Source organism: Lutra lutra, chromosome 11, assembly GCF_902655055.1.
Source record: "Lutra lutra chromosome 11, mLutLut1.2, whole genome shotgun sequence".
Taxonomy (NCBI): domain Eukaryota; kingdom Metazoa; phylum Chordata; class Mammalia; order Carnivora; family Mustelidae; genus Lutra; species Lutra lutra.
The window spans coordinates 102,325,351-102,353,284 of record NC_062288.1 but is presented as its reverse complement, the minus strand read 5'-3'; the positions used below and the strand labels follow the sequence as shown (position 1 = coordinate 102,353,284).

At 53.4% G+C, this 27,934-nt stretch overlaps 1 protein-coding gene across 6 annotated transcripts; it reads left to right on the top strand.

The window, feature by feature from the left end:
- Window positions 1-5,536: 5,536 nt before the first annotated feature.
- Window positions 5,537-26,920, top strand: ZNF746 (zinc finger protein 746). Of its 6 annotated transcripts, none has more exons than XM_047695347.1 (8): window positions 5,537-5,820; window positions 6,182-6,355; window positions 8,761-9,060; window positions 9,192-9,273; window positions 10,273-10,386; window positions 22,242-22,433; window positions 22,929-23,054; window positions 24,169-26,920. In XM_047695347.1, exons 1-8 carry the CDS (start codon window positions 5,797-5,799, stop codon window positions 25,239-25,241), a joined length of 2,085 nt encoding a protein of 694 aa, XP_047551303.1. In that variant the 5' UTR covers window positions 5,537-5,796; the 3' UTR covers window positions 25,242-26,920. The 6 variants fall into 6 exon arrangements, with proteins under 6 accessions (XP_047551303.1, XP_047551302.1, XP_047551304.1 ...); XM_047695346.1 differs by having other exon boundaries at window positions 9,147-9,273; window positions 24,172-26,920; XM_047695348.1 differs by lacking the exon at window positions 6,182-6,355 and having other exon boundaries at window positions 5,538-5,820; window positions 9,147-9,273.
- The last annotated feature ends 1,014 nt before the right edge of the window (window positions 26,921-27,934 follow it).

The following is a 27,934-nucleotide window of genomic DNA, read 5'->3' as shown; positions in this document are numbered from 1 at the left end:
AGGGCAGCATTTTCTGTAGGCGCCCAGGAGTCCCTTCTTTTCCCTGCAGGGGTGAGAAGTCAGCCTTGAGCAGACACCACCTGTAGCCGAGGACACCTGCCCTCGTGCCTGGCCAACCTCCACCGGGTCCTGGTATCAGTCAGGATGGGCGAGGTTAAGCTGCGGTAGCGATCAACCCCCATACTGTGGGACTTATTACAGCAAACGGTTTTTGTTTGTTAGTTTGTTTGCTTGTTTATGTTCTTGTTGCTGGGTTGGCTGAGGGTCCTATCCAGTGTCTCCTCCCTCCAGGATGCAAGCTGAGAGAGTAGCCCCCTTCTCAAATATTGCTGAGCACCATCATGGAGGGAAAGAAATCTCTGGAAGGCTCCAACTTATCAGGAAATGCTCAGTGCAGAAACGACAACTCATTGACCAGACCCAACCAGAAGAGGCCAGCAAACACAATCCAGCCATGTCCCTCGGGGCAGCCAGCCGGAAATATCTGGGGACCAGCAGTAATGACTACCACAACTTTTTGGAAAGGTCTAACACTGAACCTTGGGGCTGTGTGCTTGGTCCCAAGGGAGCAGCTGGAAAAATGGAGTTCCCTGCACATGGCTATACCTGTCCCAGCATAGGCAGTACAATAGGGGCTCCTGATTCAGCAGCCCCTACATCTGGACAGTCTGAACCACAAGCTTCAGGTCTCTCCAGTCCCCTGGGATGACAGAGGATCTCGTGCTTACCTGTTCCCCACCCCCTCCTGCTGGATGAGCTGCAGACGATCCATGACCACCCACCTTGGATTTTTCTAGAAGGGGAGAGTTGACAGGAGCAGCCATGGGAATGGACCAGCAGGGGGTGATGCGTTCATGAGACCCTCACTCATCACACCACAGAAAAAAATCAAGATTAATACCATGGGATTACAACGTGCTCCATTAATCTACCCTAGCAAGCACAGCAGAGGAGACAAGAAAGAAAAAACAGCCCGTGCTGTCAAGGAGCCTATAATCTGAGGCAAGTCAGGACATGGTGACCTTGTGTTATCATTTTTCACGAAGTCCCAAATGAATGGTACCAATATGAAGCTATGAGCTTGACCAAGGCAGAGTTCACGGCAGACTTGATGGGAATGGAAAGGCTTTGTAGGAGACTTAGGTCATGAGCTGGTCTGGGACAGACTGGGAGAGCTTCGTGTGGATAAAAGGGAGAGGAAAGAATATGAGGAAAGGCACGGGCATGGAAATCCTCAGGCCTGCTTCCGACGCAGGTATGGACAGACGGCACCATCAAGTTGGAAATGAAGGGAGAAGTATAGAAGGTCTTGTGTATTAATCTAAGGGGCAGAGAGGTAAAATAAATAAGTAAGTAAATAAAGTTTTTAAAAACTGGGAGTGCCTGGGTGGCTCAGTCGGCTGAGTGTCTGACTCTTGGTTTTGGCTCAGGTCCAGATCTCAGGGTCATGAGATCAAGCCCTGTGTCGGGCTCCATGGCCACGGCTGGTGCCGAGTCCGTTTGAGATTCTCAGACTCTCCCTCTCCCTCTGCCCTTCCCCACCCCCTCCCCACTCATGCTTGCTCATGCTCTCTCTGTCTCTCTCAAATAAATAAATTAATTAAATAAAATTTAATCATACGGGGGGAGAGGTTGTCTTTACTCTTTCCGCAAACAGAGGCTGGAAAGAGCCAGCAAGGGAGGCTTCGCAAGGGATTCCTGTCTTCGGTGGCAGGTTGGGCCGCTCATTCTTTCCCGTGGCCGGGCGTCAGAGCCCCAGCCCCGCCCCTGCACCCACCTCCTGCTATAAGCTTGTTAAAAATAGATCTTCTTTCTTAAAAAAGATTCCCCCACAACACTCAGGACCTATCCCCTGGGGATTTTGTTTCTGTACATCTGGGATGGGATCCAGAAATCCGTACCCTTCACCAGCTTTCCCACAGACAGAACTGGTCCGAGACTCCACTAGGATGGGCAGTTTCTACCCAGAAATGGCACATTCCAAAAGTGGAATTTTTAAGTCACGTTCCTGAAAACTAGCTCCTGTTCGCACTCACTCTGTTTCTACTGCAAGTATGCCCCCCCATTCACACACGCACACACACACACACACACGCACAGCCGCTCAGCGCTGGCTGGAATTCTTGCTCATATCGTCTCCACTTAATTACTGCGTGTCATTTACAGCTCGTTCTCTCTCTCTCTCTCTCGATTGTTCCTTCCTTCCTGTTCCGGCTCCTGCTGCATTTGGCCAGACGTTCTCTCCCTTCACGCTCGGACTCTGCAGGATCCTCCCGGTTAATCTCATCCCCCTCAACCCTCCCCACACCGTTGTCGCCGTTGCTGCAGGTCAGTCTCCCTGTCCGCATCACAAATGGCTCATTCATGCTCAGCCCCAACTGAATCCAGCTCCTTGGCCTGAACAAAGTTTGTAGAAGTTTATCGCAATATGGCCCAGCCTATTCTCCCTTGTGGTCCTAGCCAACCGGGACCATGAGAAGGACCAACCGTGTTCCTTCTAAACATGCTTTGTACCTTCCTGCCCCCATTTTTTTTCTCTGCTGTTCCCCCAGCTAACATTTCTACTACTGCCCTCTGGTCCGAAATGCTCTTGGCTTATGAAAATTCTGCCCATCCTTCAAGATCCAGTTCAAATTTTTATCTACTTTAAAAGGTCTGCCCTGTTTGGAAAACACAGAGAAAACTATACACACGCATAACACACACACGTGCACAACCACACTTTCTTCCCAGTTGTGTGCTCGGCAGTTTGCCAGCCTTGGAAAGTCCAACCACGGGCTGGTTCAGATGGGTGTGGCTTTCAACTCTGCTGGGAAGGGGCACCCTTTGTTGGAGGTGGAAACCAACGTGATCAGCTCCTCCGTCCTGGGAAGAATTCATTCCAGAGACACGGGCTGTGCCCCGCCCCACGCAGCTCACACCCCCACGTTGGGGCGGTGACACATTGCATCAGGGAAGCCCGGGACTCTAAGGGGCCCTATCACCGTGCAGGTAACACCTCTGTTTCCTCGAAAAGGAGGAAACCCCCTTCTCCAAGGTAATCCAGGAACAATGTGTGGTATCGTGACTATGAACAAGCTATCATGCAGGGCCCAGCATGAAGCCCACAGTGGGAATGGACACAGCTGTCTTCACTTGGGTCAAAGCAAATTGGTGGTGGCAGGAAGGCCAGGTTCAGGGAAGTCACAGAAGAGCCCCTTCCAATCTTCTCACTGTACATATGCGAGGCCGGCTGTCTTGCCTGGAGATCTGCGCCAGCTAATGGCAGAACTTTCATTATTTCTCTGACTCCCACTTCCTCCCGCAATAACCCCAGGGCACACGTCCCAACTTAGGCAGGCTTGGGTATGTTCCCATGGCTGTTTTTGTTTCGTTTCATTTTTTAATCAAGGACCTTACCATGAAGCTAATAAATCTTAAGATTCAGATCACCTGCCTGGCACCAGCTCTGCATCTACTTTTACATTTGCAATTTTGTGAAGTTTTTTCCTTAATAATATTCTCTAAATCATATAAGATATAACCATTTCAAGCCCATAAAACGTGGGTCCACCCTGGCAGAGGAAATGTGTGATTTGGGAGGGGAAGGAATCACGTGGAAACAAAGCTAGAAGAAGAAACACAAATAGGAAAAGGACCATGGGCAGTTCAGGAACACTCTCCCACAGTGAGTGCGTCTATGATAGCCTTTCAGGGACTTATTCCAAAAGGCAAAGGGGTGCCATGAGCTCCAATGTGGCAATCTCCTATCCTTCGCCCACCCCCTCCCTACATTTGAGGGGCAACCTTCAAGAGCTGGGGGCATCTGAAAACAGCTGGGCTTAGCATCAGTAAGAAAAAGAAAATCAGGCTGGGGGAGCAGATTCTGGAGTGAATCTCCCCCTACCCCTGGGGAGATTCTACTTTTACACAGAGAGAAGAATGCATCGTGGCTGATCCCCATTGCGTAGCTTCGGGCCAGGCTCATGTAGACAAAGCAAAGAGCATGAGAAGACCCCCACCTGCTAGACCCCAAAGCTAGACCCCAGTAGGGAGGTCTGGACCACGTGGGGCACAGGTTGCTTTTTAGGGAAGAGTCCCTCTTAGAGGAAACTCTGCAAGTTTGAAATGCGTCTTTGTGACCACATGGGGGCCCCATTCAAAGGCTCCTTCCATCCCGCTAGCCTGGGTTTGCCTCTTAAGGAGTTTTTCCAATTATTTATTTAATTTTTGCCTCCTTTTTGTTTAAAAGATTCTGTTATTGCTACAAAATAAAAACGGGAATTGAAAAAAAAAATGTTAGAAGACGTATAAACAACGGCCCATGGTCTCACTGTGCAAGAAAAAGGAAGCTAACTTGTGTCGCTCTGTAGGCTCCCCGACTCGCGCTGGTGTTTTTTCTTTTACACAAAACTGAGATCATTCTGGACAGACTTCTCCTCTTAAAATACCACGAACGCCTTCCCACAGCAAGTTCTTCACCAAAACAATTATAAATATGGTATTGTGTTCATTCCACTTAGAAATATTTGTTATAAATAATAAACACATTACGGAAAGTTCGAAGTGGCAGTCCACCGGGATTTACCGAACTACTTTCCTGTCGTTGGAAGAATTTATTCTCTTTCAAACCAAGGCAGACGTTGAGTTACAGCTGTCCAAATAAACAAATAAATACATGAAAAGCCCAAATTGCCTGGCAAAGACCTAAAGCCTCGGAGGCGAAGTGGCGGATGCCCTGTGGGGGAAGGCACGGGTGTTCTGGGGCTGTCGCCGCGGTCACCCGGCCCGGCCCGGCTGGTCCCGGGAGCCGGAAAATTCCTTTTAGTAAGCGAGTCCCTCGGGGTGCGTAAGGTCCGGAGCGGGAGGCGGGCAGGAGGCAGGTCGATGTGCGGTCCAAGCTGTGCATCCGCGCACGCCCGGCCGGAGGCCGGTGGGTCGGGGCGGAGGGGTCGAGGTCAGGTGAGGGGGTCTGTAGGCACGTGGGTCTGGCGGGGGAGGGGCAGGGGCCAGTGGGTGGGGCAGCGTTGCGGGAGGGCAGTGAGTCCGGGGGTCCAGAAACCTGTGGGCCGAACAGCATAGGTGGTGGTTCAGGGGGTCGGGAGGCTGGTGGGCGGCTGGCCTGTGGGTCGGACAGGGCGGGTGGGTCGGTGGACCTGTGGATCCAAGTGGGTCGGCGGGTAGGGAGGCCGGTGGACCTGTGGGTCAGTGGGTCAGGGCGTCGGAGGGGTCGGCGGGCTCGTGGACTGGTGGATCGAGAAGTCAGGGAGTCGGGGGGGTGGGGGGGTCAGAGGTCGGGAGGTCGGCGGTCGGGGGTCGAGAGGCCGGTGGGTCGGGAGGTCGGGGGGGGGGGTTCTGCGGGTCCGGGATCGGGCGGTCGCGGATTCGAGAGGCCGGTGGGTGGCGGCGCCGGGAGATCCAGGGATCCGCGGGCCGGTGGACCGGCGGGTGGGTGGGTGGGTCGGCTGGCCGCGGGGCGGGGCGGGGCGGGGCGGACGCCGCGCCTGCCGTTCGCCTCTCCCGGCTGCAGGTGGGGCTGTGCGGCCGCGCTGCCTCCAGGAAGCCTCACGGGCCTGCGCCGGCTCCCAGGATGCAGTGTGGACCGGCCGGGCGCTGACGGCGGCGGCGCGTCTGCGGGCGGAGCGGCGCGGGCCGGCCAGCGAGGAGCGCGGCGACGCGGGCGGGGAAGGCAGGGCCGGGCGGGCGCCGCCTGCGGAGAGGCCGGGGGTCGGCCTGCGTGGAGCCGCGCGGCGGCGGCGGCAGCGGCGGCGGCGGCGGCGGCGACTTCCTCCGGGCCGGGCCGGACAGCGCACGGCCATGGCCGAGGCGGCCGCGGCTCCGGTAAGGGCGGCCCGCGCGCACGGACGCGCGGACTCGGGGCCCGGGCCCAGCACTCGGCGCCGCAGGCCCTGGGGAGGGGTTCCGTGGGCCGGGCCGGGCCGCCGGGCCTGGGCTCCGGCGGGCGGAGCGCGGGGTCCGCCGGGGCCTACGGCACCCGCCGGCCGGGCCCCCCATTCGCGGCCGAGCCGGAGCAGGGCGGACCCGGCCGACCCCGCAGCGGAGGCCGCCCCACGCCGAGTTCCTGCAGCCCTCCGCGGCTTCCTGCCCCCGCCCCATCCGCTGGCCCCTTCCTCTCCGCGCCCCCCACCCCGCGTCTCCTTTCTCTGCCCACCGCTCTGCCTCAGCGTTCCCTACCCCCCAGCTCCCCCCAGCGGCCTGGTGGCACCTGGGAGGTGTCCGAAGCGGCTTCGATTCCGCACACGCCGAGTGCCCAGCCCGATGGAGGTCGGGGCGGAAGACAGCTGCTCCTTCTCGTAGAAGCGGGCAGGCACCAGCCCTGTTAGGCATTATTTTGTCCTCACAACAAACCTGTGGGGTAGCTGCTCGTTCCCTCATACAAAGGAAAAACCCGAGGCCTGGAGAAGTTAACTTGCTTAGGATCGCCCAGCTAGAAAGTGTGTGAAAAGACACAGCTGGTCTGTATTCAGGGACACATTGTGTGTTGGGGGAAGCAGACAGGTACACTGGTGAGAATGGTGCAAACGGAGTGAGTGACTGGTTCTGGAATTGAGGCAGAAAGGTGCTGTGGGAGGGCAGGGGAAGGAGAGGGAGGCGCTGGCACCCCTTCACGGCCTGTGCAGCTGTGATTTGAGCTGGGCTTTTAAGGAAGGCTAGGATTTCATCAGGACGAGTGGACCAGTGCAGCTTTCCAGGTAGGGAGGACAGCTTGCGCTCAGAGAGAAGGCGCTGCCCAGCGGGTTCAAGGACCAGAATCCAGTCCCTGCTCCATGGAAGATGATTTTGGTGAGGAGGCAGTGGGAGAGAAGGCTGCAAGGAGAGTTGGAAGGGCTTTTAATGCCTGGACTTCATCCTATGGGCGGGGGGTGGATCCTGGATGGATTTGGAGTTCTACTATGGGTTCCTCGCACACATAGGGTTTCTGCTTCCCTGGCGGGAGTCCGAGGGCAGCCCCATATTACCCACCCACCATTTAGTATGGAGCTGGGCCCGTGCAGAAACAGTCACCACCTCCCACTAAATAGTGCAGAGGCCCTAGGGCTCCCTGCGCCCGTTGAAATGGTAAGCACACTGTGTGTGCCTGACGTCTTATAAAAAGGGTTTATGGAGGTGTCCTTTTCCTGCAGCGCAAAGGTTGCCGTCCTGTGGCAGTCAAGGGCACTCAGAGGCTGAATAGGATTTCAGGAGCTGGGGAGCTGGGTGACTTCTGGAGCAGGCTCTTGGAGGCTGGAGTCAGGTGGTAGGGACTGATCACAAAGGACAAGTGGGCAAGGGAAGGGTAGCGGCTACCATGGAGGGTGGCCCAGGGAGCCAGTCCAGTGCAGTCCCTGTGGCCTCCGGGCAGAAACACCTGCCTCCTGAGAGCAAGAGCCCCACCCACCACAGCCCTCTGCCCACCAGCTCCTCCCCAGCGAAACCCCTTCCTTCCTCAGGTCAGAGGTCACCTCGTGCGGTCTCATTCCAAACAACCACGGAAGCTCTGATGGGGCTCGACAGTGTTTTTGGCCTCTGCTCACACTCTCCTCTCACTCTTTTCCACCCATGCTGTAGTTCTCCATGCCTTTCTCCAAATGAGCCCACACTGCTCCCTATTAGTCACTTCTTCATTTTACTAGTGTTTGGGAATAGTTTCCAGAATGTTCTAAGGAGACATGTGTCCTCAGGCACAACCAGAAGAAAGTGCAGATATCTGGATCTCCTCTCTGACCCAGAGGGCCCACCTTCACATGAGGGTGGGTCGGCCAGTTTGGCCCCTCCTCAAGGCAAAATGTGCCCTTTCCTCGCAGTCTCCCAACTACCACCTCTCAGGTCACTCAGGCTACGTGTGAAGTTTCCAGCAACAAGGAAGTCGTACGCATTAAAGTCTAACCTTATGGCATATGTTTTACCTTCCTCATCACTCTGTAAGGTGTGTCCGTGCTCCCCAAGGAGCTACAGATGCCAGACTAGTTTTCCCCTTGGGAGCGGTGAGGACAGCGAGAGAAACAGAGTCTCAGAGGGCCCAGCGGACCCGTGTTGATTTTGTCCCCTTGACTCATGCCTGCCACGTGGGTCAAAAAGTCTAACTCTTGGCTGGCGGAGATTTGCAGTAATGGTGATTGTTAGTTTAAGGAAGAGTAACAGGAGGGGACAAAATCAGATGGCACTGGGGGGAGAAGGATTAGCTGTTTGATTTTTATGTTTATTAAAAAGAGACACGAGAGGCTTCAAAACAAAACAAAACAAAAACAGTTGAGCAATGCTCATGTTTGTGCCGGTTCAGTGAACCAGTTGTTTTGTTTTGTTTTTTGTTTTTTGCTAGGTCATCGTCCGTACACAGTCCTGCGTGATTATGATGGGAGGTGCTGGCCGGGTGCTGGTGAATCTGCGGTTTACTATTTATCCGCTGAAACACCCCAGCAGTGCAAAGGCGCTGTTTATTTAGCAGAAGTGCACGGAGCACCTTCCACAGGCCACGCACTCTTCTGCAAAAGCTGGGTTCGGGGAGTCAGCTCGGGGAGATGCAGGAGGTCCCCAGTCCGGGCGAGCTGAGCCCCCCCGGCAGGAAGGCACCTGCCCAGATGGTGGCCAAGTCTGAGTTACCCCGAGAAGCCCATCCTAGGCTGAGATCAGGCTTGTGGCCCAGGGCATTCCCGCTTTTAATCCGAGCTCTGTGCCCCCCCACTCCCCTCACCGCCCAGCTCCCCAGCACCCAGGGGAGAGGGGCTGAAGGAAGGCGGTGGATGGAATGAATGAGGGTACACTTCTCTTTGTTTCTGAAAGATTTCTCCATGGACGATGGCAGCCACAATTCAGGCCATGGAGAGGAAGATCGAATCGCAGGCTGCCCGCTTGCTTTCGCTAGAAGGTCGGACGGGGATGGCCGAGAAGAAGCTGGCGGACTGCGAGAAGACGGCTGTGGAGTTCGGGAACCAGCTGGAGGGCAAGTGGGCCGTGCTGGGGACCCTGCTGCAGGAGTACGGGCTGCTGCAGAGGCGGCTGGAGAACATGGAGAACCTGCTGAGGAACCGAAATTTCTGGATCCTGCGCCTGCCCCCGGGCAGCAAGGGGGAGGCCCCCAAGGTATCCCTCGGGCCCCTGGGGTGGGACAGCCCGAGGGACCGTGCCGTAAGTGTGTGGGTGAGCATGCGTGACCCTTGTGGTTCCAGGTGCCTGTGACCTTTGATGACGTGGCCGTGTATTTCTCTGAGCAGGAGTGGGGCAAGCTGGACGAGTGGCAGAAGGAGCTCTACAAGCACGTGATGCGGGGCAACTATGAGACGCTGGTGTCCCTGGGTAAGGCATGACACTCATTCTCCTGTTACGTGTGACTTTGGGAGCCCCCAGACCTACCTCTCCGTGCTGGTGGTTTTCGTCGCAACAATGTGTAAATCACTAGAAAACTCTGACCATGCAAGGAGTTTTCTTCTCCTACTAAAGACGAGCACCAGGTGACCGAGTCGAAAACTCCCTCTACCTGGTGACATTCGTGGGTGGCCACACAGAAAGGGGTGGTGGCTTTTCTCTAACCAGGCATGGAGCATGGACGTCTCTGTCCTGCCAAGACAGAGTCTAAAGCCTGGGCTGCTCTCATCATCAGTGGGCCTGCTCTGAAGCCTCGGGCTGCTCTCAGGCCCACATTCCTTTAGCCTTCTGTTACAGGGGTATGTGGCTTTTCTGGTGAGTTAGTGGTTAGTGGAGAATATGGGCAGACCATGCTTCCATGCCAGCGCTGTCTTCGTGCCTCAAGGCTCTGCTCCCTCAGACCCTTGGGGCCGCTGTCACTGTCTGCGTGCAGTGGCCCCAGGAGGCTGTTCCTCCCTGAGCTGCTTTCCTCTTGGGATGACTTCTGTGTGACCCCAGATCTGGAGGCGTAAGGCCTGGTCAGTGATGGTGGGAACAGGGGCAGGCGTGATGGTAGATTTCAGGTTAAAGAAACACACCACTTCTTAACAGGGAGACCCTACCAGAGTGACTTCACCTGGGCATGGACTTTGGGGCCAGATGATTGGTTGTCGTGGGGCTATTCTGTGCCGTGTGGGATGTTCCACAACATCCTGGCCTTGACCCACCAATGCCAGGAGCACCTCACCCCCAACCCCCAGTCATGACCATCAAAAATGTCTCCAGACTGCGAGATGTCTCCCAGGAGACAAAATTGCCCATGGTTGAGAACCAGTGCTCTGTACTAATCTAGACGTTTCGATTCTGGGCCACTCGTGGATTCCCAGGCTGCCTGTCACCAGCTCTGAATGGAACCACATGGCAAAAGCTAACCTTTATGTCCTTCCTCAGACTACGCCATCTCCAAGCCTGAGGTCCTCTCCCAGACCGAACCGGGGAAGGAGCCGTGCAGCTGGCGTCGCCCTGGCCCCAAGGTTCCAGATGTTCCTGTGGACCCAAGTCCAGGTGAGGGGCTGAGAGAAGGCCAGGGACACCAGGCAGGCCGGTGGAAACAGGAAAGTAGAGGGTCAGGGAGGGCATGACTTTTCCAGGAAGAGCTGAGGAGAAACCTCAGACTTGGAAGTTTTAAATCTAAGGTTTTTAATAGTTGAGTTATGACCTGTAGCCTGTGCCCCTAACACTCTAGGAATACTTACCAGCATGGAAGCAGGTGACAAACCTAGTCTTTTAGAAAAGAGATAGAGCCAGTACACACAGTCAGGGAAGGAGGGGGCAGGACACTCACAGGGAAGGTAGGAGTGGGTGGGAGACAAAATGTAATTCCTCCCAGTTCTATGAAGAGCCAGCCTCGCCCCCGACCAGGAGCCAGTCCCATTGGCTGGCCACACGTTTCAACACGATTAGGGCGACAGACTCATTTAAGGTGAATCTGGATACCTGGTATCACTGCTTCGGATTTTTCTGGAGCCAGCCAGCACCTCTGAAAGCTAAGGGAGGGACAGCGGATGCGTGAGAGAAGCCAGGAGGAGACCCCACCCCACGCCCACCCCTGCAGGCCCGAGCCTGCTTTCCGCACAAAACCGCCGTGTCTGTCCCACCTGCCTTAGGTTCCCCTGGCGTCCGAACACCGGTGTTGCTAAAGAGTCTCGCTGTGTTTCATTTGTGATTAATGACACGCGTCTCCCGGGTTCGCACCTGGGCCGCAAGTCGGGGTCCTGCTGCCGAGCAGCGCATGCGCAGAGCTGGCCACGCGGTCCACGCTCGGGAGCGCACCTACCAGGGGCGCTCACCTCCGCCGACGTCCTTTGAGACTTTGCTAGGTGCCGGGGACAGAGCTGGAAGTGGAGGACGGAAGGATGACTCAGCAGAGCGCTGCAGAGTCTGAATGGAGAAGAGGGCGCTGACGCGGAGCCCAGTCTCCGGGCCTGGGAGGGAGGTCCACGGTGGGCTCGGTTCACTTGACCCACACCATCTCCGGGGAGGTCTCCGGTTCGCACGCTGTCATCCGAGAGGGTGGAGAGGGGCCCAGAAATACGGTGGCTGTTGGCGAGACCCCCACACACCCTCCCCTCCGACACAGACTCCACTTTCTGCCTCAAGCCCCACAGCGAGAGCCCCGTTACCCCTGCCCTAACCTCTGCGGGAGAAGTCAGACCCCAGTTCACTCCTCAAACAACCCCCAGCCCCACCCCCTGCAGACCTCCTCTCCGCTTCTTTTCAGTTCCTAAATTCTCCCTGCGTGCTTTGGGGAGCTCAGTCCCCAACAAGACCTCAGATGTGCAGGCTCTTCCCGGAGCGTCCCCACCCATCCTTGTCCACATGAGTGGACCTGAGTCCTGGTTCTTTCCAGGGCCTGGCATCGGCTGCAGGGCACCCCTTTCCCACGTCCCTCCTAGTCCCGGCCTGGAAGCCAGCAGTGTCCCTGCTCCTCCATATGGCTTCCTGCTGGTCTCCCCTTCTCCCTGGAAACCCCCACCTTTCATTCCTGTCTTCCTGCCGCCTCCTGCAGACCGCATCTCTGTTCTTACCACTGTGGCTGGCAAGGGCAGCTTGCACAGAAGGTGCTCTGTGCACTTGGAACACCCCAGCCTCCACTCCCTCACCACCCCGCCCCCGAGGTCATTCCCCCCTTGCTGACAGTGATGCACCCTTGCCTCCTCTCACTTTGAGCTCAGCCCCCCAGTGCCCTGACCCCAGCATCCAGCAGGACCATAATGCTGGTGAAATCCATCTCCCTGTCCTGCACCTGCTCCCACGCAGCTGCACATGGCTGAAGAGACCTCCCCACAGCTCTCATTTTCTTACCTGCAGTCCCAGGGGTGTCTCCTTGGTCCAATCAGCTGTGCAGAGGTTGGCAAACTGTGGCCCATGAGCTTAGAATGGTTTTCATGTTGAACAAATACTGTTTAATTGGAAAAAAAAAAAAAAGAAACGATATTCACAGCCCCCCCCCACCAGCTTGTCTGTTGCATCCACGCACTATTCTCCGTGTTTGCCACCACGGTCAGACCTCCTGCCGAAGACACGCTCCACTGGGCGCTAGATCCGGTCCAGGCCACCTTAGCAAGGACTCATACCCCCCATCCTTCCCATCATCTGCCCCTGCCATCGCTTGATCGATTTGAACACTGACCCCTTGTGACCGCACACCCCTGTAGCAGCTGCCCCTTTTCTGCCCTCCTTGTGTCCCGCTCCCCAGGAGTGCCCTCCTTCAGTGCCTGCTTTCTCCCTTTGCTCTTCCATTCCAGAGGTCCTTCCATCAGCACCCCTGTCAGGGCCACAGGGGCCCCCATAGCATTAAAAGTCTGGTCTTAACCATTGGCAACATCATTTGCCACCAGTGATTGCTCTTTTCCCAGATTCGCTGCTTTGACAGGATGCCTCCCCCTCCTCGTGTCCTCCTGGCTTACTTAACACCTTCCCTTTGCTATTTCCCAGTGCTCTTTCTGGCCTCTAAGCGTCAGGGTGCCCTCCATCCTCTCTGTGTGGTGGGCTCCGCATGCCAACAGCTTCCACAGTGTATCTCCTGCCGGTCTTCTCCCTGAAATCACACCTGCCTGCCTGGTCTGTCCCCACCCAGGTGGGATAGATGTCTTATGCCAAGCACGCACCCAGCGGAGCTCCTCCTCCCCTCGTCCCCCACCCCCAGGTCTCCCCTGCTGTAGTAGACCACTGCCCACCCTCCAGCTGCAGGCGAGACCCAGGGGTCAGCCCCGACCCTTTCTCACACATACAGCCATCGGAGATCCTAGTAGCAAGCACTCCCTTCAGACTCGTCCAGAATGCTGTCACACCCCGTCGCCTCTACCCTGCCACCCCCATCATTTCCTGTGGTCACCTCCCGATCATCCTCCCCTCTCCTGCTCTAATCACTCAGAGAAAGCCCTACGCCCTTTCCTTCAAAACCCCTTACCGGCTTCCCACTGATTCAGAGACTGGCTCATGCTTCCGTTTGTGTCTCGCTCCCCCTGTTCCCGCCATACCGTCCTCCCTGCTGCTTCCCCCAGTGCTCCGGGCTGCTCTAGTCCCCGAGCCTTTGCACTTGTAGTGCCCTCTGCCAGGAATGCCCTTCAGGTCCCCCCACCTCCCCCGGCTCCATCCATTACCTCCTTCAGAGCTCTGCTTATTTAACATTTAAATCATCACCTTATTTAAAATTGTGTCCCCTATTCCCACCAGAATTTCCAGTCTCCTTTCCCTGCTTTGGTTGGTTCCACAGCAGAGAGCATCATCTATTATGTGTATTTCTAGATTGTGACATATATTTCACATTTACAGAATCAACAGGGATACAGACAGTATGTGTATTTCAGAGAGATGATAGATTTCACACTTGTAGATTACTGTGTGGCCAGCAGGCTCTCCCCAGGAGGGTGTAAATTTCAAGAGGACAAGCACTTTTATTTCTTTTGTTCATGTGATCATTCCAGGCACCTCGAACTGCCTAGCGCTGAGTAGAAATTCAACAAATATTTGTCAAATGTATGTAGTTAACGTAATTTAAAATGTTTTTGTGTAAAAATATGTGTGGTAAATTCCTTGTTAGATTTCCTAGTCTCACTCCTCCCCAGGTAACCCGTAGTCCTGAAGTGGATGTTTACCTTCTCCGTCTGCCTTTTAAAACTTTCATTTAAAACTGCTAGGTCCACGTGTAGCCATAAGCAATATATAATATGGTTTTGTGTGTTTTGAGAAACCGTATCAATGTCAGTAGATTGACCACTCGGTACCACGTATTTCAGATCCGTCTCTCTCTTTTTTTTTTTTTTCAAAGATTTTATTTATTTGACAGAGAGAGATCACACGTGGACAGAGAGGCAAGCAGAGAGAGGGAGAGGAGGAAGCAGGCTCCCCGCTGAGCAGAGAGCCCGATGTGGGACTCGATCCCAGGACCCCGAGATCATGACCTGAGCTGAAGGCAGAGGCTTAACCCACTGAGCCACCCAGGTGCCCCCAGATCCGTCTCTCTTGATGCGGATAGATCAAGTTCATTCATTTAACAGATGCTTAGTATCCCCAAAGCAACTGCGTTCCAGCTTGTTCTCCCCTGGTCTGTTGATACGCACTTCAGCTGTTTCTGGTTTTTCACTCTCACGTGGTGGTGCCACGGTGGGCAGTCACCCCTATCTGTCTGTGTCCCTGTGCTGCGGCCTCTCCAGGGAACAGGCCGGGGGACCCCCTGCACCGCCAGGCATGCTTGTCTGCACCTCCACCATTGCCATGGTTACGCAGCTGGTCCTGCTCCCGTCAGCAGCCAGGAGTGCCCGTTGTCTCACATCCTTGCCCTCCTTCAGCAGTAGCTCCTCGCCGATCTGATGGAGGTTGGAATGGCATCATGTTTTAATTTGCCTTTCCCTGACTCTCAGTGAAGCGAAGCACCCTTTTCACGTGTATCTGGTTTCTTCAATGAATTGTCTTTTTCTGTTTTTCTACTGTTGTTTTTCACTCTCTTACTGATTCAGACTTCTGTCTGTAGGTTCTGGACCCAAACACTTTGTCTGTTATTTGCATCACAAATATCTTCTCCCAGCCTGTGGCAGGTCTTTTAACTTTGTCATACCTGTCCAGAAGTTGTAATTTTGGGTACAATCAAACTTACCAGTGTTTTCCTTTATGATCTGCTTTTTCTATCTTAGGATAGCCTTCCCTACCGCACTGCAGGTCAGAAGGACATTCTTTTCCATCTTCTTACGAAACTTTTAAAGTTTTGCTTTGCACGTTGAAGTCTTTAATCTATCAAGAATTAATATTTGTGGGGTTCCTGGGTGGCTCAGTGGGTTAAGCCGCTGCCTTCGGCTCAGGTCATGATCTCAGGGTCCTGGGATCGAGCCCCGCATCGGGCTCTCTGCTCAGCGGGAAGCCTGCTTCTCCCTCTCCCACTCCCTCTGCTTGTGTTCCCTCTCGTGCTGTGTCTGTCTCTGTCAAATAAATAAATAAAATATTTTTTAAAAAAAAAGAGTTAATACTTGTGTAGGTTATGAGGGAGAATTTAAATTTTTTTCCCCACAAGGACATCTGATTTCCCAACAAAAATCTGAATATTCTGTCTTTTCTCCAGTGATTTATAATAACGCCAGTTTGGTCATGAACCAGGTTCCCGTGCACACACTTAGTTTCTGGGCTCTTTATTTGGTTTTTTTGGTCTTTGTCTCTGTGCCAACACTCCCTGTTTTAGCTTCATAAGAAGCTCTCTTATCTAGAAGACTAAGTCTTCCCTACTTGCTCTTTGAAACTTTCCTTGACTATTCTTGGACCTCTGTTCTCGATGAGTTTCAGAATCATGATGTCAAGTTCTCAGAAAATCCTGCTGGAATTTTGATGGGAACTGCATTGACTTTGTCATTTCATTTCTGGAGAATTCGCTTCCTCACAACGTGAGCATATGAGCCCCTCTCCCCATGGGCAGACTCACTGAGTGAGGGCTGAGTGGCCTGAAGCGGCTTCACGGTTTTCTCCAAACGTGGTTTCTATTGCGGATGGCATTTTCACATTCACTGTATCTTAAATAGTTATTACAAGTCTATAGCTCTGCTGTTAACTTCCTTTAGTAAAAGACTCCTTTTGCTCAACCTCCTTGTTATTTCTAGTAAAGGACCTGTCACTTGAGATTCTCATGGATTTTGTTCTGTAGACCGTTGTACCTTCCTCAGATAACACCAAAGTTATCTCTCTTCTTTTAAAATTGTTATAACTTTATTCTTCTTCTTCGGCAGTTTGTCCAGGATATTGTTGAGTGGTCCCGGCGTCCTTCTCTGTGAGGTGCTTCAAAGGTCTGGGCAGTAAGGATGGTTTTTGCCATAGACTTTTTTAGATTTTATTTATTTATTTGACAGAGAGACAGAGATCACAAGTAGGCGGGGCGTGGGGGTGGGTGGGAGCAGGCTCCCCGCTGAGCAGAGAGCCCGATGCGGGGCTCAATCCCAGGATCCTGAGATCATCACCAGAGCCAAAGACAGGCTTAACCCACTGAACCACCCAGGCGCCCCTGCCATAGACTTTTAATAATATTCTTGTTAAAAGTTTATAGACATGGGACACCTGGGTGACTCAGTCGGTGAAGTGTGTGCCGTTGGCTCAGGTCATGATCCCAAGGTCCTAGGCTCAAAGTCCGCATCAGGCTCCTTGCTCATCGGGGAGCCTGCTTCTCCCTCTGCCTGCTGCTCCCCCTACTTATATTCTTTCTCTCTGACAAATAAACAAAAATCTTTAAAAAAAAAAACTACATAGAAAACAAGATTTATGTAACCCTTAAAGAATAAGGGTCAACACCCACATTCTCAAAACTGCAGCATCAGAAATAGATCACAGCCAGAAACTTCCATTGTCCCGTGGTCCCTCTCTGATCCCATTCCTCTCCCTCCCTTTTCCAGACAACCAGAAAATTCAGAAGGAGGTGTGATCAGTCCCTTGCTTTTCTTTACGTTTTTATTCCTTACATATGTATGTAGATATTCCTAAATAACACTGCTTCTCTCACGAGCCCTTGTTTCTGAGAGTCGCTCTGTGTTGACACAGTACAGCTGCCCTCGTTCCTTGTCACCACTCTCTCTGGTTTTCTGCTTTACAATGGCGGCACGGGGCATGCATCCTTCTGTTGGTGGGCATTTGTGCTCTTTCTAACGTGTTTCCTTTTAGGAATGATGCTATTGTGAACATTGTGAGGCATGTGTAGAAGTTTCTCTAGGTGTAGACTTGGGAGTGGAACTGCCGGCTCATAGGAAAGATATGTGTTTAGCTTCTCCAGGTCACGTCTGAGTGCTCTGTAAGGCGGCCTACCCGCCGGCACCTGCCCATGGCGCCCGGCCGCCCACAGCCCCTCATCCTCACCAGCCCTGGAAACGCCTCCCATCCTCATTTATGCCCATCTGGCGGGAGCACACCATTTTAAAATTCTTATTTTAAAATGTGCATTTTCCCAGTTAATGAGGTTGAACGTTTTATCCTCTGTGTATAGGCCACTTGTCTCTCTTCTCTGGAATAACCTGTGTATCCCTTTTGTCTGTTTTTCTTTTGTTTTCCCTTTACTTATTGACTAGTTGGAGCCCCTTTCTTGTTCTGAATATTAATCGTTTTCCCAGCCGTGTGTATTGCCAGTATCTTTCCCCTTTATGGTATATTTTAAAAAACAGAGGCTTTTGCTTTTAATATACTTGAATTTTACTTCTGTGGTTTGTCATTTTCATGTCGTAAACAATTAAGAAATTTCCTCTAGGGGCGCCTGAGTGGCTCAGTGGGTTAAAGCCTCTGCCTTCAGCTCAGGTCATGATCCCAGGGTCCTGGGATCGAGCCCCGCATCCGGCTCTCTGCTCAGCAGGGAGCCTGCTTCCCCCTCTCTCTCTGCCTGCCTCTCTGCCTACTTGTGATCTCTGTCTGTCAAATAAATAAATAAAATCCTTTAAAAAAAAAAAAAAGGAAGAAAGAAAGAAACTTCCCCTACCTCAAGGCAGTAATCCACTATCTCACATTCAGCTCTAAAGGGTCTGCCTTTCACATTCAAGCTCTTAGTGGCAGTGGGAGGGCGGGACCCTGGTTCTTTCTCACTAGCATTTTGGGTCTTTTCCTTTGCTCTTTGGGGGTCACCTTCCTAATGACCCTGTAACGAGTTCTGTGAGACATCCAGATGGCATGGTGCTCAGGCTTGCATTCACTCTACTAATCACATTGGAGAGAAAGGACCCCTTTGCTGTATTGAGGCACGTTTTGGGGGGAATGTCCTAAGCCCCCTCCATTTAGCTCATCTGTCTCATGTGCCTCCGTGAAGTTGTAGAACTTTCTCCGAAGATCTTGTACGGCTTTTTGTTGTTATAGATATATTCCTAGGTTCCTTGTATCATTTTTTGTTTTTATTTTTTTAGATTTTTTTTTCTTTTGTATTTTTAAAAAATTGCTGTTGTCAGTGGTGTTGTTTCTTTGTTTTTGTTTTTGGTTTGTTTTGTTTTGTTTTCAGAGAGAGTTTGTGAGCTGGGAGGGAAGGAGCAAAGGGAGAGAGAGAATCTTAAGCAGGCGCCGTGCCCAACACGGAACCGGACACAGGATTCCATCTCACAACCCTGAGATCAAGACCTCTGCCTGTCAAAAATTGGAAGCTTAACTGACTGAGGCACCTGGGCACCCCAGTGGTGCCTTTTTTTAACATGGTTTTTCTCTTTGTTGCTGATGTCTGCAGGGAGCTGGGAGGCAGGGAATCCTTTTTCCCAGCCCTTGTTCTCATCCACGATGGGCTCAGTTCTATGACACCACCCCGCCCCCCCCCCGCCCTTGGGCATCTGTCCAGAAGGCCCACCAGGAACATAGCTCATCATCAGAAAATGCGGGAGCAGAGGTGGACAAGCACAGTGCTCACCCATCCATCCTCTTCCCCTTGGGCAATTGGCCACCCCCAGGGGCCAGGCCCTCTCTGTTGTTTTGCTGGGGTTAAGCTTCTTCACTGTGGTCCAGTGGGGGACTTCTTATCCTAAAGTCAGTAGAGTGACATTAATTACTTGACCCTTAATTTTCTACCTGTCTTCTCTTTCATAATATAAACATACAAGGTCATAAAATACCCTCTAAGTACCATTGTAGATGCAGCCAGCCCACACCTTTTGATAAATATTATCTTTATTAGCACTGAGTTCTACATATCTTCTCATTTTCATTATCATTTGCCCTTAGAGCCTTGGATTATTTAGAAAACATACATATTTTTAAATTTTAGTACCAATGAGGAGTTTGGGATATTTGTTCTTGATTTCTGACTTAATATTATAGTTAGAAAATAAGTGCATAAAGTATAAATCTTTTGAAACTTACCAAAGTTCATTTTATGCTCTCAAAAGTTCATTTTTCCTGACTTCTGTGTGGCTTGAAAAACGTGTGTGTTCCTTGTCTTTAGATTCTGCTATGTCCGTGTGATCAGGTTTGCTAATAGTGTCACTTGAATTTCCTATAACCCAGAGTCAGCTAATTTATCAGTTACAGAAACAGGTGTGTTGAAATCTGCCGCTGAGAAGTTGGGAGCTGTTTATTTCTCCTGGAGTTTTGCTTTATTATTTTGAAGCCAAGTTGTTAGATAAAACATTTAGAATTCTTTTCTCTTTGTGGCCAGTGTAACATTGCACAGTGACCCTTTTTGTATTTCTGTGATACTTCTCTTTTCAAAATCAATTTCCTCAGATACAGTTTAACTACATCTTTTTTATTTTTATTTATTTTTTAAGATTTTATTTATTTATTTGATAGATCACAAGTAGGCAGAGAGGCAGGCAGAGAGAGAGGAAGGGAAGCAGGCTCCCCGCTGAGCAGAGATCCCGATGCAGGACTCAATCCCAGGACTCAATCCCAGGACCCAGGGATCATGACCTGAGCTGAAGGCAGAGGCTTTAACCCACTGAGCCACCCAGGCGCCCCTGACTACATCTTTTCTAAAGAGGTCTTTATTCTAGCTTTTATTCTTTTACTCTGCTCTTGCATCCTTCTGTTTTAGGTGCGTCTTTTGCAAACAGCATACAGCTAGTTTTCTTACCAGTTTTTAGTGTGGTCATCTTTACCTTTTAAATGTCCAGAACGGTGGCCACTAGCCACATGTGGCTGTTGTTCACTTAAAAAGTGCTGCAAAGGGGTGCCTGGCTGGCTCAGTTGGTTAAGCAGCTGCCTTCCGCTCAGGTCATGATCCTGGAGTCCCGGGATTGAGTCCCACATTGGGCTCCCTGCTTGGTGGGGAGTCTGCTTCTCCTTCTGACCTTCCCTGCTCTCATGCTCTCTCTCTCATTCTCTAATAAATAAAATCTTTGGGGCGCCTGGGTGGCTCAGTGGGTTAAAGCCTCTGCCTTTGGCTCAGGTCATGATCCCAGGGTCCTGGGATCGAGCCTCACACTGGGCTCTCTGCTCAGCAGGGAGCCTGCTTCCTCCTCACTCTCTGCCTGCCTCTCTGGCTACTTGTGATCTCTGCCTGTCAAATAAAAACTAAAATCTTTAAAAAAAAAAAAAGCGACTGTAAAAGGGGTGCCTGGGTGGTTCAGTGGGGGAACTTCTGCTCAGCGGGGACTCTGCTTCTCCCTGCCCCCCCATTTCTTGTTCTCTCTCTCTCCCAAATAAATAGATAAAACCTTTTTTTCAAGTGCTGTAAAGACGAAATATACAAATGGTGAACATTTTGGATATATTGGGTTAAGTAAAATATATTATTAACATTAAGTTCACCTGTTTTTATTTATTTATTTTAACGTAACTACTAGAAAACCTAGAATGAGTGGTGTGGCCTGCACGGTTTCTCCAATGGACAGTGCCAGTCCAACCTCCTTACACTGATTGGGAAATTTTGCAGTATTCTCTCTTTGAATATCGCCTTGCCCGCCTTCTCCCTATTTGTTTATTTGGAATGTTTTCATACTACCCTTCGTAACAGCGCACATGTCTTCGTATATTCAGCTCTGTCCATCATTTCTTATGTGTCTTCTAATTAGCTCACCATCCTTGGCTCGGTTGCTTTCTTTCTCGTTTCCCCTATAGATTGGATTTTTAAATTCCAGTGATTTTATTTTACAATTCCAAAGTTAGCGCTTCGTATTTTTTCAAGCTCTGATTGGTCAGTTTGGGTCGTCTCTTATCTATCAGACTCTCCCCCCTTTTTATTTTTCCAAATATATTAAACTTTATAGTCTGTGTGTGATAATTGCAGTATCCCACATCTCTGCGGGCCAGGTCCTGCGGCATAGGACCTCTCCGACCCCCAGAGGCGGCCGCTTTTCTCGTTGTGCTGGTGATCTGTAGTTGTGAGCCCTGCAACGCCTACAAGCGGTGGCAAATGCTTTCCTCCTCAGACACTCTGTCTGCCTCTGCTGGTCCTTGGGGCCACCACGGCCTTGGCTTGGAGGCTTTCAGGCCACTCTGTGGTGTGACCCGGCACGGACAGCCTTGGGCACAGGCTTCGGGCATCAGCTCCCAGGCTGGGACTTCGGTCCCTGTGCCCTTCTGCATGTCCTTTTTTCTGTAGTTCTTGGGAGTCAGTTCGGCCATGACTCTCATGTCGTTTGGCTCCTCTTCTGGTTGTAAATTTAGTTTTTTTCATGGGGACCTGAGTTGCGGGGGTGTCCCTGGAGGGCAGGTTTGCATTTGCCTGCACTGGGGGGTGGCCTCCGGGTTGCTGGGGCACTCAGCCAGTGTTTCTGCGCATTTCCTGGCATCGGTTCTCTGCACCATGTCGGGGATATGGATTCAGTGTAGACAGGGGGAAGTTCGCTTTCTCAGGGCGGCTGGCCCACCCATGGCCCTAGACAGGTGGCAGCTTCCTGGTAGCGCCCTCGGGTGGCTGGAGTTTTTCTAGTCCCTAGCTCACTAGGACCGAGGCTCCTGGGCTCAGGCAGGCAGCTCAGCGGGGCTCCCAGCCTTGCTTGGGCATCAAAGCTCAGCCCCTAAGGCCCGCGTCCTGTTTCAGCAACTCGCTGGGTCGCTTGGCTTCTGTTTGAACTCTGGATTGACTGTGCATTTGCTCTTTGATTCTTATATCTGGGATCTTTCTTTTCTGCTCACTTATATACAGGTGGGGGAGGTGAAGAGGGTATATTTGGGGTGACTATGTAGCATTTCTGTATTAAAAGCAAGGGCAGGGGTTGCCAAGAGCAGCCCAGTCTTCTGCATGGAGGGACCAGAGGTCCAGCCCTGAGAATGCTTTCCCACCCTACCCTGTGCTCAATACCACATGACCTCAAGCTTCACCCAGAAGGCCCTAGGTCCCTGCTGCTCTGGCCTTCCATTCCCACTGGGTTCTCTTGCTGCTTGGCCCCTGTAAGCCCCTGTGTCCACGTCTGTGGCTGGATGTGTGTCCACCCCATGCCTGAGGGGCCCCGATGCTGTATGTTCATAGCCTTTCCCTTTTTTAGGCTCGGGGCCCCCAGTTCCTGCCCCTGACCTCTTAATGCAGATCAAGCAGGAGGGCGAGCTCCAGCTCCAGGAGCAGCAGGCACTGGGGGTAGAGGCGTGGGCGGCCGGACAGCCGGATATCGGGGAGGAGCCGTGGGGCCTCAGCCAGCTGGACTCGGGAGCAGGAGACGTCTCGACAGATGCTGCCTCTGGTGAGTGGCCGCACCCAGAGCAGACACCAGGAACGAGATGCCACAACAAAGGGCAGGGTGTGGGGAAGGAGCTTCTGGAAGCACTGCGGGCTCTCGCACATCTGGCCTGACTCACGGGGAAGTTTTCCCACCTGGAGGCAGAGGGCTATACCAGATGATATTCTGCGGGCCCCACCATGTCTTTGATGATGCCCCTATCTTGGTATCTCTCGGCCTGACCTTCTCCAGCCACACTCCTGCTCTTGCCTCCACCCGTGGGCTTTCAGATCGCCAGATGCCTCACATTCAAGAGGCGTGTATGAAATAAATAACATCTGAGCTTCCTGGGGCCTTAGAGAAGGGGCAAAAGAGAACTGGGTGCAGGAGAGGGTGGGGCCATTATGCTCCAGCAGAAAAGGCCCCGCTGGGATCGGAGGGTCCAGCCTGCCCTTCCTTTCACAGGGGATCCCCCCTTCCTTCCCCTAACCCACAGGCTCTGATCTCTCTTCATTGCAGGCGTCCACTCCAACTTTTCAACCACTATCCCACCCACTTCCTGGCAGGCGGACCTCCCTCCCCACCATCCCTCTTCGGCATGCTCAGACGGGACACTGAAGCTCAACACAGCAGCCTCCACAGAAGGTATGGGGCAGAGAGAGGATGGGAAAGGGTCGCATCTTCCTGGAGGCTACCTGGGGGCCCTCACTGTTAGTGGTGCACTGCCCTGACCTTTTGGCCAACAGGCTGTTAGGTGTCTGTGATGTTGGGGCTCTGTCAATCTGTCCTTTATCACCTTCTAATTTCTTAAGCTTGGACAGCCTTTCTCAAGAATGTTTCCGGCTGTCCCTTTTTCATGTGGTCTTAACCAGTCAGCCCTGGGAAGCTGATCCCTTAAGAGGACGTACCTTCTGCTCAGGCTCAGCAATCCTGGCTCCTCGCCGACATCGCAAAACCAAAAGCAAACCAGAACCGCTTCTTAGGTACCAGCACGACGAAAGACAGGTGTCTGAAGGCCAGAATCGGGAGGAACAACAGCCAAATTTATGTATTGGCTTTCTGTTTACTTCTGTTTTGACAGCCGGTTGTCTGTTCCTTAAACATTTCCATCATATTTTAGCCCCACCCCCAGAATGTGCTAGAAGCCTAGGTCCGTGATCTAAAACTTCAGGATGTGAGATTCAAGTACATTTAGATAAAATCAAATACATTGGTACTATTTCACTGACACTTTTTCCATGAGCAAGCTGGCCACATTCACTGAATGCTTACTGCCTTCCAAATAGCGTGCTGAGTGCTTTCAGACGTGTCATTGGGTTTAATCCTCAGACAACCCTGTGAAATGGGATCTTCACAGGTCGGAGAGCTGCCTGAAGCCCGCAGCTGGGTGGGGGGTGGGGACACAGTACAATCGCACATCCCCCTGAGCCCACCATGGGGCTTCTGTGTCTCGGTTACTTGGCCGCCTGTGGTCAGCCCCAGGAGAAAAGCATGATGAGCCTTAATAGCCAAAGTGAACCTGGGGCGTTGTGAGCCACTGTGCTGCTGGCTTTGCCTGTGCAGGTCCTTCCCCGGCACCTGGGGCAGCCCCAGGCCCACCGGGAGGGGCTCTACTGAGCCCCATACTGAGGCTGGGAGGGTAGGGCTCAGAGGTGGTGGGGCTTGAGTAGCTGCGGACTGGCCCCGTGAGAGTGCCCGGGCTTCCTTCTCTAAGCAGGTGTGGGGACAGAACGAGACGGGGTCTTTCTCTCTTTCTCAGCAGATGTAAAAATTGTGATCAAGACAGAAGTCCAGGAAGAGGAGGTGGTGGCCACACCCGTGCACCCCACTGACCTAGAGGCTCACGGGACCCTGTTCGGACCAGGCCAAGCCACGAGGTTTTTCCCTAGCCCCGTCCAGGAAGGAGCCTGGGAAAGCCAGGGCGGCTCCTTCCCCAGCCAGGACCCCGGGCTGGGCCTGAGAGAGCCCGCCCGGCCCGAACGGGACATGGGCGAGCTCAGCCCCGCGGTGGCCCAGGAGGAGGCGCCCCCCGGGGACTGGCTCTTTGGGGGGGTCCGGTGGGGCTGGAATTTCCGGTGCAAACCGCCCGTGGGCCTGAACCCGAGGACTGGGCCCGAGGGGGTGCCCTACAGCTCCCCCGACAACGGAGAGGCCGTGCTGGACCCCGGCCAGGCCCCGAGGCCTTTCGGAGAGCCATGTAAATACCCCGGCCGGACCAAAGGCTTCGGCCACAAGCCGGGCCTGAAGAAGCACCCGGCGGCGCCCCCTGGCGGGCGGCCTTTCACGTGCGCCACGTGCGGGAAGAGCTTCCAGCTGCAGGTCAGCCTGAGCGCGCACCAGCGCGGCTGCGGGCTGCCCGAGGGGGCGCCGGGGGCGGCGGCGGCGGCGGCGGCGGGCGGCGGGGCGCGGGACGGCAGCGCGCTGCGGTGCGGGGAGTGCGGCCGCTGCTTCACGCGGCCCGCGCACCTCATCCGCCACCGCATGCTGCACACGGGCGAGCGGCCCTTTCCCTGCACCGAGTGCGAGAAGCGCTTCACCGAGCGCTCCAAGCTCATCGACCACTACCGGACGCACACGGGCGTGCGGCCCTTCACCTGCACCGTGTGCGGCAAGAGCTTCATCCGCAAGGACCACCTGCGCAAGCACCAGCGCAACCACGCGGCGGGGGCCAAGGGCCCGGCGCGCGGCCCGCCCCTCCCGCCGCTCCCGGCCGGGCCCCCGGACCCCTTCAAGAGCCCGGCCTCTAAAGGACCCTTGGCCTCCACAGACCTTGTGACCGACTGGACTTGTGGCCTGAGCGTCCTGGGACCCAGCGACGGCGCGGACCTGTGAGACACAACCCCCCCCCCCCCCAAGGCCGGCGGGGGCGCCCTGGTCCCCCCCCCGCAGGCCGCGCGTGTCTCGGACGCCCCAGTCGCAGACTGCGGGGTGGTGGGGAAGGCTGAGGCAGGAACGGAGTCTGGGGGAAGCAGATTTCCACGTTGCTGAACTGATCACTGGAAAAAGAAAACGATCCGGCCTCCACCTCTAAACGAAGTAGAATTCTCTGATTGTGAAACTGAGCAGCATAGAATTTTAAGTAATTTAATTATGAAAACTTTTTTTTTTTTTTTTTTTAATTCTTGACGAAAAAAGCTGGAAAATAGTCGTAGCACCAGTTTAAACTTTAGAGTGTACTTTTGGTTTCCGGACCGCGTGTTTGTGTGGCCTGTGTCCTTACCAAGTCTGACAGTGAGTGTGCCCCGAGTTAGCTGGCTGGGGACACAGGTGAGGAGGGTCCTTCCCTCGCACCACTGACTCCTAGGGATGGGCTGATGGTTGCACAGAGCTCGGTGGAGGTGAGACACCTCTGGGCCCCCCAAGCTGTACTCCCGGCCACCGGGGCTGCAAGCTCGTCCCATCAGCACCTGCTCTGCAGTGTGGAGACCTGCCCCCCATCTGGTGTCAGCTGGGAGAAGGACTTGCCCACCAACAGCCAGTCCTATTTCCCAGCTCTCCTCTATCTGAAAAGGCCCCCAAAAGTGCTGGCCTATTACGGGCCATCTGCCACCCCTATGGAAAGGGATCTGGGTGGTGTCACCCTGTTAGGTGACTCAGAGCCTTCTAACAGAGAGTCCTCTGAAAACCCAGTGTTAGAGGCGAGGCAGCTGAGGCCAGCAAATGGAAGCCTTGGCCGTCACCGTCACCTACCAGCAGAGCCAGCAGCAAAGCTGGCCTGCCCGCCCCTAAGCGGGGCTGCTTTCCACTCCAGAGAAATGCTTCTCTTTCCTTTTCTCTCTGTGTAGTGTTTCTTCATTGTCAAAATGCTTTCACTTCGCATCTCATTTGATGACTGTGACCTTGTGAAGCACGCAGGACAAGTCTTCTTTCTTGTTAAAGACGAGGAAGTAAATTCCTTAAGGGGGACACACCCCGGCCCGTCTCAGTCGAGTGCGCGGCGCCATGCCCACGGGTGAGGAGGACTACGGACTAGACGCGGCTCATCTTCCTGGAGCATCAGTTTGGGGGAGGGAAAGTTTTCGTCTTTGCCCTCTTAAGATTTGTGCCACATCTGCCAGAGCAGAGTCAGCGGGCGTCCAGACGCCACTGAGCGCTGGCCTCTTTGGTGAGTGTGCTTGGTGGCAGGTCCGAGAGGCTGGGCAAGGGCCAAGGGCTTGCTCACTCCCCATCTGACATCTTCGAGGTCGAACTAGAAACAGCCCAGGTTTCTTGATTCTACCACAGTGCCGTCCCCACCACACAAGTATCCATTCCTGTTTTGTTGGAGCAGCCGCCGGTTCCCTCGCCCCAAATGGGTGACTTGTCTCCCCTGAGGAGCGAGAGACCATGGCTTCCGTTCCGTCAGCTCCCTCGTGCGTACTTTTATTAGGCAATAGACTAGTTAAGAAAATTGTTTCTATGTACTGTATATTTTGTACCTGTTTACACTTCTAATATTGATATAACTGATATTTTGAAAAACAAATGAAGAGGAAACATCCTGTTAAAATAAAACCTAACCAGCACCAAGGCGCTTTGGTTGGTTCCATTCTTAGACCCGTGTCTTCAGCCCTGATGCCTCCAGACCCTTCTCGCTGGCGAGCTGGGTGGCCAGCTCCCTCACGCCCCGCCCCTGCACGTGGTTGTCTCAGGTCGAGGAGGCCACCCATCCCTGAGAGCTAGGAGTGGAAGAATCCGGAGAAGTTTGACTCTGTGGAGGGGGAAACCGTAGCACAGCCCGTTACTGTGCTTCAGAGTATAATCATGTCGGTGTAATTTGGCTTTATGTAATTCGGTACGATGTACATGAAGAAAATAGGTCTGGGAGAGAAAAGCAGAACGTCAGAGAACACTGGATGCTGTGCTGGATGTTCTCTCCTCGAGTCTTGTCTTGGCTGGCCAGGAGCAAAGAAAGGACCAGCGATGCCTGGGGTCGTTGTATGCCTGGTTCAGGACTGAAGTCGGCCCGTGGCGTCTGAGCTGGGCTCACACCCACCTTCCCATCAACCAGAGTTAACGATAGTTTGTTTTCTCTCGTGTGGTCGGTCGTTGTCACATTTTGATCTTTGTCGTTTTAAGAAAATGAAAATGTAAAATAAAATCTGCGTAAAACTGCCCCAAGGGCATGGGAGTAGGACATGGAGAGAGAGTGGAAGTGGGTCTCACCCACGCCCATTGTGGTGATGGCATCCCTCCTGGGACCCACAGCCCCGATGTCGCCCACACGCTTCTTGTCCGCCCACCCCCCGCCGCAGGACATGTCTCCAGTCCTGGGAAAAGAACGAGGGACACTTCTGGTGCCTGCCCCGCTCACCAAGCCTCCAGCCCACCACCGTGCTCAGCTGTTCGCACACGCCCTCCCGCCACACGCCCCGGGTGCTGCGGGAATCCCGTGTCTCACGCCAAAGCCCTCAGCCATGTAGTGTTTCGCTCAATAGACGACTCCCAAGGCTCTGGCTTGGGTGCACTCTCAAATCAGGGAATTTGGGGAGGACAGGGCTTCGTGGAGGCAGAGGGTAGAGTTCAGTATCAACACCCCGAAGGGA

Excerpts from the sequence above, each read along its gene's own strand:
- ZNF746 (XM_047695346.1), top strand. The coding sequence starts at position 5,797 with ATGGCCGAGGCGGCCGCGGCTCCG. Across the intron at positions 9,274-10,272 it reads TGAGACGCTGGTGTCCCTGG|ACTACGCCATCTCCAAGCCT; the intron begins GTAAGGCATGAC and ends GTCCTTCCTCAG. Across the intron at positions 23,055-24,171 it reads CACAGCAGCCTCCACAGAAG|ATGTAAAAATTGTGATCAAG; the intron begins GTATGGGGCAGA and ends CTTTCTCAGCAG.